Source organism: Emiliania huxleyi (genome assembly GCF_000372725.1).
Source record: "Emiliania huxleyi CCMP1516 unplaced genomic scaffold EMIHUscaffold_10, whole genome shotgun sequence".
In the NCBI taxonomy this organism is placed as follows: domain Eukaryota; phylum Haptophyta; order Isochrysidales; family Noelaerhabdaceae; genus Emiliania; species Emiliania huxleyi.
Window position 1 is genome coordinate 201,393 of NW_005202427.1, and position 15,606 is coordinate 216,998.

Sequence of the window (15,606 nt, forward strand, 5' to 3'; positions counted from 1 at the left end):
TGTATTCCTAAAAAACTCTCTCTCTACAATTATTATTATTATTCGAAGTATTATTAGAACTATTATTATTATTATTTGCACCGCTGAGCTCGCCGGCCTTGTCCTTGCCCGCCTTGTTCTCGGCGGTGATGCGGTCGGCCTCCTTCTTGTGCTCGTTGATCTCCAGAAGCAGCTGCGTGCAGGCAGCGGTCAGGCGACGGTCGGGCGGCGGTTAAGGGTGATCAGGGGGTGACCAGGGGGGGAGGGCGAGGGCGCTTGCGGGTGTTGGCTGGAGAGGAAGAGCGAGGGAGCTGCGCCGCCCACCTGTTGGAACTCAGTGAGCGCCACCTCGGACTTGGTGCCCTCAGTGCCGGCCTCGGCGGGCTCGTTGTGCTCCATCCTCGGCGTCCAGAGGTGCTTGTTGGCGGCGAGCTGGCGCTCGATCCAATGGATGATGGCCTGCTCGTCCTTCGGCCAGGCAAAGGTCTTGAACGCCGGTGACTTCTTGACCAGCGTGACGATGGACTCCCACTCCTCCTTGCGGTTGTACTGACGCTCCTTGCTCCCCTTGACGTTCGTGTGGTGGGTCATCCAGGCCTTGACGCCCGAGAAGCTGACCTGCTGAAGCATGATCTCGGCGCGGAAGTCGACGTTCCACTTCATCTGCTTCTCCGTGGTCGCGGCCGGCAGCACCTCCGTAGGCTCGACGTCGATGGGATCCTGTCGGCAGCGGGGCGGCGGGCGGGCGGTTCGGTGAGATGAGAGGCGCTGCCGAGCGCGGAGTGGGCGTGGGGGGTCCATCGGGGATGGCTGGCGGCCGGGGGCGCGAAGCTACACCGTCATGCTCGGTGTCGGTGGGTCCCACGGATTGAGCGTGTAGGTGTGTGGTCGTGACGCTCCCACGCCACGAGTCCCGGATCCCACACGTGGGAGCCCGCCGTGGGACGTGTGGTGGAATCTTAGCAAAAACCCTCTTTTTACAGCAGAGAGAGACTCTCTCTTTTCTCCCAGTAAGCTAAAAGTACGTAGTACAGCAGCCAACGCCTTTATACACACAGCATGGCCGTCGTGCACCTCTCCTCCCTCGAGGCCACGCTCTCCGCGAAGCTCGTGCTCGCCGGCGGCGGCGGCCGCTCGGAGCGCGACCGCGATGTGCAACAGGCGCGGGCAGGGCTGAAGGCAGAGTGCCGCCGGCTGATGATCGAGCAGCCCGAGCTGGCGCGCACACGGAATGCGGAGCGCACGCTGTGGCACCGCTGCGTTTACGACAGCGTCAAGTACTACACCCGCGCGGTGAGCAGCAAGCGCGCGCAGATCCGGGCCAACAGAGACGGCCACCGGGACGACGGCCACCGGGACGATGCGGCGGCGCGCGACGCGCTGCAGCACTCGGAGCGGCGGCTCGCCGAAGTGCTGCGCGACTCGAGCTCCTTCTACCAGTCGCTGGTCTCGGAGCTGCGCAGGCTCAAAACACAACTCTCCCGCCTCCGCCCTCCGCCTCCGCCGCCACCTCCTCCACCTCCACCACCGCCGATTACGCCGTCCCTCGCAGGCTCGCCGGCGTCGGCGACGGGAGCGGCGGCGCAGAGGCGGCCTCGTCGGGAGGCGGCGGCGACTGCGGCGGCGAGGGTCGGCCGGTGGTGGTGGCTTGAGACGCCGAGGTGGCTGCCGGCCCCGCGAGCGAAGGCAGCTTCACTCGGCTGGCGCGCGGTGTAGGTTGTGGACGGGCTGAACGTGGCCCGCGACACGGAGGGCTCCGACGAGGGCCGGAGGGGCTCGGCGCGGCCGCTCTCGCAGGCGATCCGCCGGCTGCAGGAGGAGGGGTACGAGGTGCACGCCACTCCTCCCCAGGTGAGTGAAGCTCCCTGCGGCTCACTCTGGGCTCACTGCCAGAGTGTGCGTGCGAGGTGCATGCCATCTTGCCGCGCTGGGCGCTCAACGGCGGGCCGGGCAAGTGCCTCGCCGAGCCGGAGCTCCTCTCGCCCTTCGTGCGCGCGTCGCTGCACCTCTCTCCCTCCGGCGTCGACGAGGACGGCTTCCTCCTCCGGCTCGCGCAGGACCGAGACGCCCTCCTCCTCTCAAACGACCTGTACCGCGACCACATCGAGTCGGGTCTCGTCTCGCGCGAGTGGGTCGCGGCGCACCGGCTGCCCTACATGTTCGTCCACGGCTCGCTCATGATCGAGTTTGGCGCCGGCGGCCCCTCCCGCGTCGCGTCCCACCGCCCGGGCGGCACGGGGCGGGCGCACGGCGGCGGCGGCGGCGGCGGCGGCGAGAGCGGCGGCGGCGGCGGCGGCGGCGAGAGCGGCGGCGGCGGCGGGAGCGGCGGCGGGGAGACGGGAGCGGCCGGCGGCGGGGAGGGGAAGCGGCGGCGCGAGGCGTGGAGACGGCTCTGTGCCGTGTCGCTGCTGCGGCTGGGCGACTTGGCCCGCTATCGCGCCGTCAGCGAGGGCGGGCGCGACGCGGCTCAGAGGAAGAGGGCGCTCTGTGCCGCCGCCGCGTCCTACGGCGGGGCGCAGCAGCTCGAGCCGGGCTTGGGCGGCAGACGTAGCCCGAGACGCGAGCGAGATGCGGCACACCACTCGCTCCGCGCGACTCGCACCCTGCGAAGCCACTGCTGCACCCGCTGCTGCTGCACACGGGCGGGCCGACAGATCCCGGGCCGACAGATCTACACGCGTCGGCCAAACATCACACACACACACTCTCGGCCACACCTCGGCCATCTCCCGTAGGCCACTGCTACCACCAGCAGGCGGTGCTGGCGAGGGAGGAAGGGGTCACGCTCGACGCCCTCTTCGGCTACCTCCGCGCCCTTCTCGCCCCGGAGCCGTTCGCGCCCACGGCCCAAAACAATCTCGACCGCCTCTGCGCCGAGCTCGCGCGAGGGCCTCCCCCGGCGCCGCCGCCGCCCCTGGCGAGCAGGGAGGCGGCGGACTGGTTCGAGGCGGCGGTCTGCCGACTCGTCGCCTCGGCGTGCCTCGGCGACGGGGCGGCCTCCGCAGAGGACCTGGCTGGCAGCAGGTCGCTGCTCCTGCAGCTCAGCGGATGGCTGCGAGTCTCCGTGGTGAGTGCTCGCCCTCGGCCGCCACCCACCTCCCCCACCCTCCCCTCTCGCCGCCGACGGACACACGCCGCCGCGCCAGGCGCGCGCCAGCGCCCCATCCCCGAAGCGGGTCGGCGTCGCGCTGCTTGTCTGCATCGCCGCGCTCCACCTCGCTCCGCCGCCGGGCGGAGGAGGCGGCGGCGGCGATTGCGGGCGCGACGGCGAGGATAGCAGCTGCGGCGAGGGCGGCGGCGGCAGCGAGAACGACGGTGAGGGTGTCGGCGAGAGTGAAGGCAGCACCGCTTCGTCGCGACCGTCCGAGGCGCGGCGCTACACGCTTCAGAGACGGCGTGGGTTGTGAGTGGCGCCTCTCCAACCGCCAGGCCGCGAGTAGGCGCGAGCTGCCGCGCTGCTGAAGTGCCTCTTCTGTGCCGTCGCGCCGGCGGTGCAGCAAGCGTCGCAAGACGTGGCGGACGCTGGGCGAGATCGGCGGTTGGCGCAGCTGCTCGGTGCCGTCACGCCGCTCGCACTGTGGGCGTCTCAACACGCGAACCGCCGTCTCTGGGCGCTTGCAGAGGCGGACCGGAGCGATTTCGCCGCCGCGCTCGCGCGGGTGGGGAACAGCCTGCCCGCCGTCGCCCGCTCGGCGGCGGCCCCTCCGATGAGCGCAGCCCTCGAGCGGCTGACCGGCTTCGCACCTCTCGCCCCCGCCCTCGCGGCGGCTGAGCGTGCTGCGCGGCGGCGTGGCGCGGCGCGGCGCGTCGTCGACGATTCGGATGCGACCGGGCTAGTCGCGGCGCTCGGCGGCTCCGCTTTCGCCGCCCTCCGCCACTTGGCCACCTCTTCGGCCAGTGGCGGCGGCACCGCCGCCGATTTCGTTGGGCGCGACCGTTTCCCTCTTCATTGGTGCGCATCGCCCGAGCCACCACCGCGCCCACTTTGAACCCCCTCCGCCCCGCTCCCTTCCCACGGCCCGCGCTCAGGCTCGCAGTGGTCTCATCCGTAGGCATCCGAGCACAGCGGCTTTCGCCACCGTGCCAGAGCTGCACCCGGCGGCGGCATGCGCCCCCGCTACCCGGCAGGCCGCCTTCCCTGCCCCGCCGCCGCCGCCGCCGCCGTTGCCGCCGCCGCCGCCGCCGCCGCCGCCGCAATTGGTACCGCCACAGTGGCTTGGGATCGACGGCGACGGCGCAGACGGTACTCTCCCTGCTTCCGCCGCAGCAAGTGGTACTCTCCCTGCCTTCTTCTCCTCGGCGTGCACGCTGCCAGACGAGCCGCTCGAGCCGCCCGGGACGGCGCCACTGGGCACTGCGGCGCGGGGGCGAGGGCGGGGGCGAGGGCGAGGGCGAGGGCGAGGGCGAGGGCAAGCGTCGCTCGGGGTGGCGGGCCTGCTGCCAGTCTCTTGCGATCCCTCTTGTCGGCGGAATGGCGGAGGCGTCGAACATTCGGGCGGCAGCGAGGAGGCGAGGCAGGTGCACGACAACGCCGTCCGCATCCTCGGGGCGAGGAAGGTCGCGCCAAAACCGCCGCCCAAAGAAGAGGATCCGGAGATGAGTGGTGGGCTGTTGGCAGAGATGGAGGCGTTGCTGGCATTGGCGGAGGAGTCGACGTCGCGAGGCCCGGGGACGATGGACATGGCGTAGGCGAAGCGTCTGACTCGAAGCTCCAAGCTCTCCGCGCAAGCGGGCGCTGCTCTGCTCCTCCACGATGCGGCCCACCGTGCCGCGGCAGGTGCGCTCCGCAGCACGCACCGTCTCGAGCATGAGCGTCACCTCCGAGACCTTGGCGTGGAACGACTCGATGTGTTGATCCGAGGAGGACTGGTGAGCACGCAGTGTGCCTACCGCCCGGTTCGCAGCCCCGAGCTGCTCGTTCAGTACGTGCAGCTGCTCGCCCTGTGCGCTGATCTTTGCCTTGGATTCGGCCGCCTGGTCGTCGGCGAGCCGAGCCAGGATGGCGTAGCGCTGCTTCTCCGACTCCACCGCCGCCAGATGGCGGTCGGCCGCAGCCTCGGCCTCCTGTATGCGGCGCTCCGACGCACGCAGGTTGGCCTGCACCACGCTCCTGCTGTCGAGTGCAGCCTTGAGCGTCGCCTCGGCGTGATGGACGCTCCGCTCGAGCTCTTGGACGCGCCGCTCGGCACCCTCCTTCTCGCCGACAAGGGAGAGCAGCCGCTGCTGGAAGCGCGCCGGTAGTTTTTCGAGCAGGGGCTGCGTCGGAGCGTCGCACAGACACACCAGCGCGCAGACGCCGAGACGGACACTCACATCAGACCTGCACCTGGGACTCACACGCGAGTAATCACAGGACACAGCGCGCATAAAATCGTCATGACTGTTACAAAAACATCTTTAAATGCAAACAACAGCAACAGATTACCTGTGAGAGAAAAAACGGAGCGTAGATCCGGTCCCTGAAATAATTGAGAGGCTGAGGCAAAAATGAGGGTCGCGCGTTACCGTTAGCGCTGCGTCTTGCTCCTACTCGGCAGCAACCACCACGCCATCGACCGCGTGTGGCCCGTCGTGTCGTCGTCGGATTGGCCGCCTCGGGCGAGCTGGCCGGCTACACCGAGCGTCGGCCGACGCCGCCGCTGTCGCGTCGGGCCGCCGCCTTGGCGAGCTCATCCCTCGCGGCATGGCCGTCGCGGGAGAGCGTGTAGCTTGTCCCCCCCGTCTCGCCGCGCGCGCTGCGATGCAGCGGCTGCTGGCTCGACGAGGCGCCTCCCGGCCGGTTCCGCTTGGGCGAGCTCTTGCCGCCAAAGCGGCGCATGCGCGCGGGGTCGGCGCCGCCGCCGCTCGCGGGCGAGAGCTCGGTGCGCTGCTCGCGCGGCGCCTGCCACTGCGACATCAGCCCCGCGATGTGGCCGGCGCCGCGGCTGCCCGCCGAGTAGGGCGTCCTCTCCTGCGGCGAGACAGCGTGGCGCCACGGCGAGAGTACCGCCGACCGCACCTCCTTGCGGCCAAACGACTCGGGCAGCGACACCTCGGACGGGATGGTGGGCAGCGGCGCGCCGTCGGCCGACGGGACGAGCTGCGGCTGGGCGGAGCCCCAGTCGAGGTTGGGCCCGCCGTGGCCGCCGCCCGTCCAGAGGGAGGTGCGGCGCGCGAGGAGCCAGAGGTAGTCCTGCTGCTGCGTAAACGCGGCGGCGAGCAGCTGCTGCGCGAGCTGCGGCTGAGAGAGGCGGAGGCCGCGCAGCTGCGCCGCCGAGAGCGAGATGACGACGCGCGGCGGCGAGGAGCGCGACAGGACCGCCGAGCTCACCGACGGCAGCCCGAGTAGCACGCCCTCGGCGCCGAAGACGCCGCCGTGCCTCATCGTGGCGAGGGTGAGCGGCCCGTCCGGGGAGCCGTAGTCGGTGGTGACGGACAGCTCCGCCCCGGAGGGAGGCACGACGAGGACCTCGCGGTTTAGGTTGCCTTGCGAGGTGAGCAGCTCGCCCGGCTGCAGCGTCACCTTTGCGCCGTACTGCGAGAGCGAGTCCCAAGAGAGCCCCGGGGGCAGCGACGACGGCGCAAACGGGAGCGAGGGGGCGCCCGACGCGTCGAGCGTGTACGGCCGCAGCCGGTTCGGCGTGCCTCGCGCCTCCTCCTCGCCGCCCTCGCCGCTGCCGTCGCTGCCGCCACTGCTGCCGCTGCCACTCACCGCACCCTTGCCCTCCGCCGCGCCCTTCCCCACCGATGCCGCCTTGCCCCCCTCCCCCGAGCTCGACGGCCCGCCCGCCGCCGCCGCGTCGATGAGCGAGGGCGGCAGCTGCGTCGGCGCGAGCGACACGCCGCTGTGCCTCCCGCCGCCGCCGGTGGAGAAGGCGGAAGGGCCCTCGCGGTGCGACGACTTGACGGGCGAGCCGAGCAGCAGCAGCTGCTCCTCGCAGCTCTCGAGCGCCTCGTCCACCGTCCGGTACACGGCGCTGTCGAGCGCCGCCGTCGCGGGCGCGCCGCCGCACGAGGCGCGCGACTCGCAGCCTTGCTGAGAGGTGATGGAGGCGGTGCGCGAGAGCGCCACGGCGCCGCCGCCGGCCGCCGCGGGCTCGGGAGAGAGCGCGGCGACCATCTGCGACGAGGCGGCGGCGACGAGCAGGCTGACGCCGCGCGCCTTGAGCTGACGGCGCAAGCGGCGGAGGAGGGTGCACGCAGAAGGCTCGATGCCATGCGTCGCCTGACCGAGGGCGCGCGGCTCGGGTCAACCTCGGGACAGTCTCGGGGGGCCATCGGGCGGTTGCGACTGTCGGGGCGTGTGCTGCTGGTGACTCTCGTGCAAGCTCGCCTGCAGGTCGAGCAAGACGAAGCGCATCTCGCGCCCGTGCCGCTCCGACGCGCGGAGGACGTAGCGCGAGAGGCGCGAGACGGTGCCACCGTACAGGAAGCCCTCGAGGCCTGCGGCGCGCCGGGGGTGGGGGCGGAGGGAGTGGCGCGGGGGCGGAGAGTGCAGTCGCGGCGAGGTCCGTGGGTCGTGCTTGGCTAGGTCGTGCGAGGGTGTCCGCCTGGTTCTGGCTACTAGGGCGAGGTGGGAAGGCGCCGCCGTGCTGCATCTCGGCCGAATCTCGGCCCGCATCTCGGGCTATTCGAGGCCGATGAGGTGAATGGCGCCGCCGTGCCGCCGGAGGAAGGCCTGGGCGTGGTGCGGCCGCGAGGCGGGCGGGTGGCACGAGCGGCTGGTGAGGTGGTACTTGAGCGCGTTGGCGCGGGAGAGGCGAAGGTGCGAGAGGAAGACGGCGCAGAGGGCGCCTGGGAGGAGGGGGGGCGGGCGTCACGCGGGGAGGGGAGGGGAGAGGGGGGAGAGAGTGCGGGCGTGTGCGCCGAGCAGCACAGCGGCGGTCTGGCCGAAGAGGAGGGCGCTGCAGATCATCGCGAACAGCATCGCGAAGCCTGCCCACAGGCGGCGCGAGCCGTGAAAAGACGCGGCACCTCTTCCGAAGACCCCCCCCCCCCCCCCCTTCCAGCCGGCATGTCTCGGCGGCGCCTGGTCGGTCGATCCAGCGTCGCGCGTCCCACAGCCACAGCTTCGTGAGCTCGACTCCATTCGCCATCAGCAGCGAGCCTACCGCCGAAAGTCGCCGGCCTTTGGCTGAGGTGCAGATCTCGACACAGGGGGCCGTCGGCAGGCGAGGCCGAGCAGCGGTCGCGGCAGCACCTGTTCACGCGACGCGGGTGTGAAGAGACGCTGCTGCACTGCCGGCACAAGAAAGGGGTCGGGGAAGCGCACATTCATCAGCGGCAGCCCCGACGCGAGCACCGAGGCGGTCAGGGCGATGGTGGCGACCCCGACCGCGCGAGTCCGCACGCCCGCCTGCGGGCGGCAGGGCGCGGCGCGGCGCTCAGCGGAGGGGCGGGCGACAGCGCTGTGGTGCGAGGCATGGGGGGGGGGGGGGGGGAGGAGGAAACGGCGGGTCAGTCCTATCGATCCGAAGGGCCCATGGGGAGACCTCGGGGTCGCTTAATACATGCAAGGGGATGACATCATGCCCGGGGGAGTGGTGCGGGGCGGGCGCGGGCGGGCGCAACGCCCCTGGCTGCCTGCCGCAGCGCAGTGACGTAGTCGGGCGACGGGTGCGCCGCCACCCCGCCCACCAGCGCGGCGAGGGCGGAGGCGGAGCCGGCGGCGCGCAGCTCTGCGTTCATGTCGAGGTAGGCGCCCGAGGCCGACTCGAGCACAACCACCTGCAGAGAGAGAGAGAGGGGCGCGCCGCCGGTCTCGAGGAGGGGGTGCGAGGAGGGGGTGCGAGGAGTGGGTGCGAGGAGGGGGTGCGAGGAGTGGGTGCGAGGAGGGGGTGCGAGGAGGGGGTGCGAGGAGGGGGTGCGAGGAGGGGGTGCGAGGAGGGGGTGCGAGGAGGAAGGCCTCACTCTCGCATCGGCCGCTCGAGCGGAGGGGGAGGGAGAGGTGGGGAGGGGTGGGGAGAGGTGGGGAGAGGTGGGGAGGGGTGGGGAAGGGGAGGGGGAGAGGAGGGGGCAACGTCTCGGCATACCGGCCATCTCTTCTGCCGTCTCTTCTGCCATCTCTTCTGCCGTCTCTTCTGCCGTCTCTTCTGCCGTCTCTTCTGCCATCTCTTCTGCCATCTCTTCTGCCGTCTCTTCTGCCATCTCTTCTGCCATCTCTTCTGCCGTCTCTCTGCCGTCTCTCTGCCGTCTCTCTGCCAATCTCCGCCTTGAGCAGCATTGCCGCGAGCGACGTCACCGCCGACGCAAAGAGGCCTAGAGGGTAGGCACGGCCGAGGTACACCCGAGAGGCAGTCGGGGTGGTGCCGCGCCACCGCCGAAGACGACGGGGCCGTTGACATCCGAAAACATCGCCGACCAGGAGACCGGCCCGAGTCGGCCGGTGGCGGCGCCGGGCGCGAAATAGACTGAGAGGGGGACGCCCGCCTCCGCCTCGAAGAGCCACCCGTCCGAGACGAGGCCTAGAGGACCGATGCCATCCGGGCGGGGTGAGGGACGGGTGCCGGGCGGGCAGTGCCGGGCAGGTACTAGGTGCCGGGCGGGCTCCGGGTCAGCCACGCGGCAGCGAGGAGGGGGGGGGGGAGGGGGAGAGGGGGGGGAGAGGCGCCGTCGAGAGTGCAGCCGGCGAACCCGGCGATGGCATAGAAGATGGTGAGGGCGGCGGGCAGCAGCAGCACGAAGGCGGAGAGCGTGTGCAGCTTCGCTCCAATCACGAGCTGCAGCAGCGCGAGGCCTAGAGGTGACAGTGTCCGCCAACCGTGCGCCCGCCCACCCCAAGGAGGGTCGTGCGGCGAGGTGCGGCGGTGCGAGCGCCGGCGGCCGAGGCGAGCTGGGCGCCGCCGTCGCGCAGCGCGTGCTGCAGCGAGCGGGCGTCGTGCACGCTGATGCCGGTGGACACGGCGACGGCGCCAAGCGTCGCCATCGCCCCGGTCACCGCCAGCAGCCCGGCGAGCAGAGGGTAAGGGAGGAAGAGGACAATCTCGGCGGCGCGCGCGCGGCCGACGGCGTAGTACATCGCGCCCTGCGACAGCGAGGCCAGCCCGACCGCCAGCAGCGAGGTTGCCCGCGCCGTCGCCGCCGCGGCCGCAGTGTGAGTGCCGAGAGCTGCATAGACGGACGAGACGAGCCGGTGGCAGAGGAGGGCGATGGTGACGTCCGCAGAGGCGACGGCGTAGTGCGGGACGGCGGAGCTGCACGAGAGGCGCGCCTGCACCGTCACCAGCCCGGTCAGGTGCATCGCCGCCACCAGTGCCGGCTCGAGCTCCGAGTCGACGCACACGAGCTGAGCGAACGCATATGACTGCGCCAGGTTGAAGAGGGTGATGGGCAGCGCCTGCAGCGCCGCAGAGAGGAGCTCCGCGCCGGCGAAGCAGCGCTGCTGCCCGCCGCTGCCACCGCCGCCCAGCGACGACGAAGCTCCTCCAAAGCCGCCACCGAGCGCGTCCTCATCGGCGGTGCTAGGCGCCGGCCGCAGCATCTTTAGCCGCCAGAGCTGCGGCTCGCCGTCCTGGCCATGCGGCGCGGGCGTTAGGCTCTCCGGCTGGTTGGAGGTGGGCAGCAGCGGCTCGGAAGAGGCGGGCATCGAGCCAGAACTCTCGGGGCTGCCGATCTACCGGCTTTTTTTTCGGATTGACCGCGTTGGAGGTCCGAGAAGCTGTTCTTCGGTTGGACTGGGGTGCCGCAGGCGAGGAAATTTGGGGAACGACACAAATTTACGAAAAACATCTTTTGGTTTGGCTTTTATGAGCTGCATGCATCGCGCGATGTCATAAAAGCCAACTCAGAGTCAGGGGGGGGGGGGGGGTTGCCGTGTTGCGCGTTGACCGTTGTGTAGTGTAGTGTGTGTGTTACGACTCGAGCTGGACACCGAGCATCGCGTCCTCCTCCTGCGCGATCGCTTGGACGGCGGCGGTTCGCGCGGCCTTGTGGGGGGTGTCAGCACGCCAATTGCGCACCAGGCAATGCAGCACGTGGTAGTGGGCCGCCAAGGCCGACACCGTCAGTGGCACCACGCCAAGTACCGCCACGTTTCCCGACGGGAACAGGTCGGCGATCGCGTGCGACACCTAGAGGGCAAGTCGGCGGGTCAACGCCTGCGCTGCTTTGTTGCTCCAACACACACCCGTCTTTGGGCACCTCTCTCGCGGAGAGGCAAAAGAAGAGCGTTCCGATAAAGAGGACGCAGGCGCCGTCGAGCACCTTGCCGGTGAGGCGCAGGTATCCGCCCACAATGTAGAGCGCTGCCGACGCCTTGTGCATGTGCATCCACGTGATGGTGTACTTGTCGTCGTCCATCGTGTGCCTGCGGTGATAATTCCAAGCCAATTAAGGCGTGGCTGAATGCTCGTGTTATTCGGCGCCGTCGACATGCGAAGACAGCGGCCCGGGCATTGAATGCGATGGAAGGCTGCGGAGTGGCAAGTGTGTTCACGAGTGCTGGCGTCGCATCTTGGTGTGAGTGCGTGTGCGAGAGCATGCCCACGCCATAGAGAATCGTGCCCAGGCCGACGTGCAGGTCGGTCGTGCGGCCGTGCAGCGTGGCGACGAGGCCGAGCAGCCCGAACGATCCCCACGTGAAGGCGTGCAGGATGTGCTGGTAGTCGACCTACAATGGAAGCCGGCGAGTGGTCGGGGACGGTCGTGCAAGTTTGAGTTGGCGTGGACTTGACACGCTCAGTGCTAGCTACGGTATAACGCGTCTTCCCCATCTAAGCCGGCCAACGCTCGGCGCCCATTCACGCGTCTTGCAGCACGCCTCGCGGTGCGCAATCGACGCCGACTCTATGCAGCCGTCGATGAAGCCGGCGAGGAGCATCGCAAGGCTCTCGGCCCGGCGAAGGCGCAGTGGCTCCTCCGGATGCGCGAGTACCATGACCACCGGCAGCAAGAAGAGCACCGCAAACTCAAACGTCGTCGGGAGCAGGTGGCCGACTTCCTGGCTGAAGAGCCCGTCGCCAAACTGCATCGTGACGCCCCAGGCCGTGACCACGGGGAGGCACCAGGCGGCGACGACGTGGAAGGCCGCGCCGAGCGCCAGGCTGCCCGGCGCTACCCACCGCTGTGCCGCCGCCACCGCAGCGACAACGCACGCGGCGCCGGCGTATGCGACGTGCCATGCGGCGAGGAGCGAGGCGAGGCCGGCGAGGAGCAGGGCGGTGGCGAGCTGGCGCGCCTCGGGGCGGACACACACGTGCCCCGCGAGCAGCGCCGTGGCGACCCAGCCCAGGAGGTGCAGCGGCATATGTTTGTCGACGCGCGGCGTGCAGGGTACGACTCCTTAGGCGCGAACGTGGGAAGCGCCCGTCCCCCACACTGGGGACCCGCCCAAGTTCTTCACACATGGCACACCCCTGACCCAAGATCACGAATAGGAATGTACAGAACCCTCCTCGAATCTGATCCATCCATGCACTCGCGGTTCAGGCCCGGGCAAGACGTGCCGCAGGGCCGTCCAGCGTGCGTGGCTGGCGCCGATAGATTCAGGGACATGCCGGCCCCAGGCGAGTCGCCGATGGCACTCACGCTCAACGTCCGCTGAGCCAGTCATTCCCGCATGGAGCTCATGTGAGCAGAGGCCTTAGCGCTTAGTCCTTAGACCTTAGTTAGTTAGGGACGATGTCGAAATGGGGTCGTCATAAGGCCATCTGTACTGAGCAACCACACCGTCCGCCGTCCAGCACAATCGCCAGGGTGGCGAGCGCCGCACACAGCACTGTTCGTGCCGCGATCACGAGAGACGCGTGGTCACAAGCGCATCTGCGCGTCCTTTGATATTGTCTGTCTGTCGGTCCCGCCCGGGTAGCCTCGGGCGGCAAGGGCGAGCTCAGGCGAGACACACAGCGCGGACGTCGACGCGCGTGAAACTTAGCGCGGCAAGAGATTGCTCGAACCCTAAAATTCTTCTTAGTTTTGTCCGAGACGAGCGTGAGGACGAGTCAGGGTCGCGTCCCGTGTCAGCCCAACTGCAGCCACCCGCGCTAATGCCGCGTCCCGCCAACGACGACGAGTGGGTGGACGTGAGCAAGGGCGAGGACGAGAGCGCCGCCTACTCGACGTACATCGACGACCGCACGCATCTTTCCCCAGTATACGCTGCCGGCGACCTGCGCTACGTCCTCCGCGTGCCCAAGGGAGCAATCGTCAACGAGGCAAAGCGGGTGGCAAAGGCGCTGCACGGCTGCAACGCGTGCATCCACCGCGCAGGAATATACGTGCGTGACCTCGGCCCATCGGGGCCCGTGTTCCTCCACAACCTAACCTGCGGCATTGCCGCGCCGTGTGCCGAGGTGACCAAGCTGCGAGAGCTCGCGGAGGATCTCGCAGAGCAGGCGTGCCAGTCATGCCAGCAGCACGAGCTCGTCGTGGTGACCGACGCGACCTACGCACCCGTCCGAGAGGGCAAGTGCGCCGCCACTGGAGAGGAGTACGGCCATTGGACCGTCCATCCCGCTGCATGCTCGACATCCGAGGCGGCCACACGCTACAGCAAGCTCGCGCGCTACTATGGCCAGATGGATGTGCGACTCGCCAAGCTGACGGTGCCAGAGGCGCTGGCATCTGTCAACATCATGCTCGAGGAGCAGCCGCACCTTGAGCGCCCAGAGCACTATGCCGCGTGTCTACGCTGGGTGAAGACTCTTCAGCGTCACGCCGTCGAGCAGTGTACGACCGGAAGCGGCGCGTTTGAGCTCATGTCGCTGGCCGACAAGGCGAAGCTGCGAGTGCTCGCAATCCTTCACGGCCGCGTGGAGGGCGCGACGCACCTCGACTTCCACCAGTCAGACAACATCGTCGACTTTCTCACGCTGCCCTCGCGGGACGCACTGCGCGCGGAGATGGACTCGCGCTCGGATCCCCGCTTCTACATGGTGTCACAGCTGAACCGAAAGCTCGCCTCGGCAGGCGTCACCTCGAGGCACCTGATTGGGCTCACGTGGGACGGCAAGTTCACCGACGACCTAGACATCCATGTCAAGACGCCCAGTGGCAACAAGATCTACTACGGCAACAAGTCGGCAGACGGGTGCACCCTCGACTTTGACGCCAATGTGACGCAGGGCGAAGCCAACCCGTGCGAAAACGTGAGCTGCAAGCCGGGGACCTTCGAGGTTTCGGTGGACAACTACACGCGCCGTACGCGCGGGGCCGTCCCGTTCCAGGTCGTTTGCCGACAGGAAGGCATGCCCGACGTCGTGTACGACGGCACGTGGCCGGCGAACCGCGCCAAGGGCCGCCTCCTGCTCGTCTGCCGGCACACCTTCACCGAGGCGAGGGAGGAGCCGGGTGGGCTGGCGATGTCGGCCGGCGCGGCGGGGCGCGCCAAGGCGCTCGCGGGCGAGTGGTCCGCGAAGATCGGCGAGCCAACAGCTGTTGTCGCGACAACCGACGACCTCGCGGGCGCGTGCGGCGCGACCGTCTACCGCTGCGGCCGTGCGACCGAGCCGGCGCAGGTCGGTCGCGTCTTCATGAGCATGGCGGCGAGCACAAGCAACAAGACCGCGCCGGCAGCCGACCCCGTCAGGCGGAAGAAGGCTTTCCTGAGCGAGAGCGTCAAGCGTCACCCAACGACAGTGAGCGAACTCGTGGCGCACGTCCAGGCGCACCCCGCTACGCAACTCGCCGTCCGCGCGCGCGACCATGCGCCTGGCTACATGGTCAGCCTCGCCACAAAGTGCGCTGGCGTCCGCAAGACCGACCTCCCGGCGCCGTGCCACTTTCACGACAAGCACGCGCTCCCGGTCAAGCCGGTGAGGGCAACGGTTGGGAACGCGCGCCTTGACAGGTCTTGGCTGCCATGCATGAGCCCAAACGGGTACGTGCGAGTGAGCGCGGTGGTCGACGTGGCAGGAAGCTGCCCATTCCTGGCGCTCGAGGGCGCCGCTCTGCCAACATGCGGCGAGGCCTTCCCGCTGGCGTCCGGCTTCTACCCGACGGATCTGAGCGCCGACTACCATGCGCACCGCGAGCGCTGGGCCTTCTACCACAGCCAACTCAAGCCGCGCGTGCCCGCGGACGCGAAGGAGGGCGCAGTCACGCTGGTGGGTGCGTTCCTAACGGGGGACAAGGCTATCGTGTACATGGACGGCGTCCAGCTGACGCTGAAGACGTGAATTGAGAGAGGCGCTGCATTCCGATGAACTCCTGCCACAGGAAGGAGATTAGGATGACGGTGTTGGTGTCTTTTGTCTCGTCTATTCCCCCGTTGTTTGCACATTCGACTCCCTATTTTTCTCACACACACAGGGCCACCGTCGCGCTGGGAGCTCCCAGCCGCGGGGGCGGGGGCGGGGGCGGGGGCCCGTCGAGGGGGCCCGGGGGGGACCCCCTGCGCACATTGGGTCGGACACACACCTTCTCTGGTAGGACGGGAACGAGATGATAGTAGGGAGTAGAAGAAAGCAAAGAGGAGCCCTGCGCACGCACGACTCCGCAGGAGAAACCCCTCCCGCCCGTGCTTGCGCAGCGCAGCCTCCTACACACCGCGCGCGCCGCCGCTCGAGCAGGCGGATGTCGAGCAGGCGCTTCCTGAGACGCTTCCTAGACACTTCCTAGACGCACTCGCCGCCGCGCGCTTGCGCGCCCCCCCCCCGGCGCCGGCCCCGGGCGCGCCCGCAGCCCGCCCCCGGGCCCGCGCCGCCGCCGGGG

General features: G+C 69.4%; 5 protein-coding genes across 5 annotated transcripts; 2 read left to right on the forward strand and 3 right to left on the reverse strand.

Moving 5' to 3' along the window:
- On the reverse strand, nt 1-869 carry EMIHUDRAFT_462035 (hypothetical protein). The gene is made up of 3 exons (XM_005793533.1): nt 817-869; nt 304-699; nt 1-172 (listed from the first exon to the last, which is right to left on the reverse strand). Exons 1-3 carry the CDS (start codon nt 820-822, stop codon nt 8-10), a joined length of 567 nt encoding a protein of 188 aa, XP_005793590.1. The 5' UTR covers nt 823-869; the 3' UTR covers nt 1-7.
- A 169-nt stretch (nt 870-1,038) lies between these two features.
- On the forward strand, nt 1,039-4,668 carry EMIHUDRAFT_462036 (hypothetical protein; the record flags this gene model as incomplete). The annotated part of the gene is made up of 7 exons (XM_005793534.1): nt 1,039-1,418; nt 1,532-1,622; nt 1,696-1,830; nt 1,887-2,526; nt 2,715-3,046; nt 3,420-3,931; nt 4,032-4,668. The coding sequence occupies 7 exons, from the start codon at nt 1,039-1,041 to the stop codon at nt 4,666-4,668; spliced, it is 2,727 nt and encodes a 908-aa protein (XP_005793591.1).
- A 125-nt stretch (nt 4,669-4,793) lies between these two features.
- Nucleotides 4,794-8,676, reverse strand: EMIHUDRAFT_448706 (hypothetical protein; the record flags this gene model as incomplete). Its single annotated transcript, XM_005793535.1, has 15 exons — nt 8,542-8,676; nt 8,231-8,314; nt 8,137-8,158; nt 7,988-8,065; nt 7,825-7,893; nt 7,597-7,752; nt 7,292-7,401; nt 7,076-7,183; nt 6,800-6,994; nt 6,671-6,712; nt 5,874-6,493; nt 5,597-5,654; nt 5,485-5,505; nt 4,847-5,235; nt 4,794-4,806 (listed from the first exon to the last, which is right to left on the reverse strand). The coding sequence occupies exons 1-15, from the start codon at nt 8,644-8,646 to the stop codon at nt 4,794-4,796; spliced, it is 2,070 nt and encodes a 689-aa protein (XP_005793592.1). The 5' UTR covers nt 8,647-8,676.
- Nucleotides 8,677-9,694: 1,018 nt separating this feature from the next.
- On the reverse strand, nt 9,695-10,543 carry EMIHUDRAFT_199386 (hypothetical protein; the record flags this gene model as incomplete). Its single annotated transcript, XM_005793536.1, has 1 exon — nt 9,695-10,543. The coding sequence occupies one exon, from the start codon at nt 10,541-10,543 to the stop codon at nt 9,695-9,697; it is 849 nt and encodes a 282-aa protein (XP_005793593.1).
- A 2,398-nt stretch (nt 10,544-12,941) lies between these two features.
- On the forward strand, nt 12,942-15,171 carry EMIHUDRAFT_448707 (hypothetical protein; the record flags this gene model as incomplete). The annotated part of the gene is made up of 2 exons (XM_005793537.1): nt 12,942-14,244; nt 14,329-15,171. 2 exons carry the CDS (start codon nt 12,942-12,944, stop codon nt 15,069-15,071), a joined length of 2,046 nt encoding a protein of 681 aa, XP_005793594.1. The 3' UTR covers nt 15,072-15,171.
- Nucleotides 15,172-15,606: the final 435 nt, after the last annotated feature.

Bases quoted from the DNA above. Each gene is read 5' to 3' on its own strand.
- EMIHUDRAFT_462035 (XM_005793533.1), bottom strand. The intron at 173-303 runs GTGGGCGGCGCA...GCCTGCACGCAG, and splicing joins CGCTCACTGAGTTCCAACAG to CTGCTTCTGGAGATCAACGA.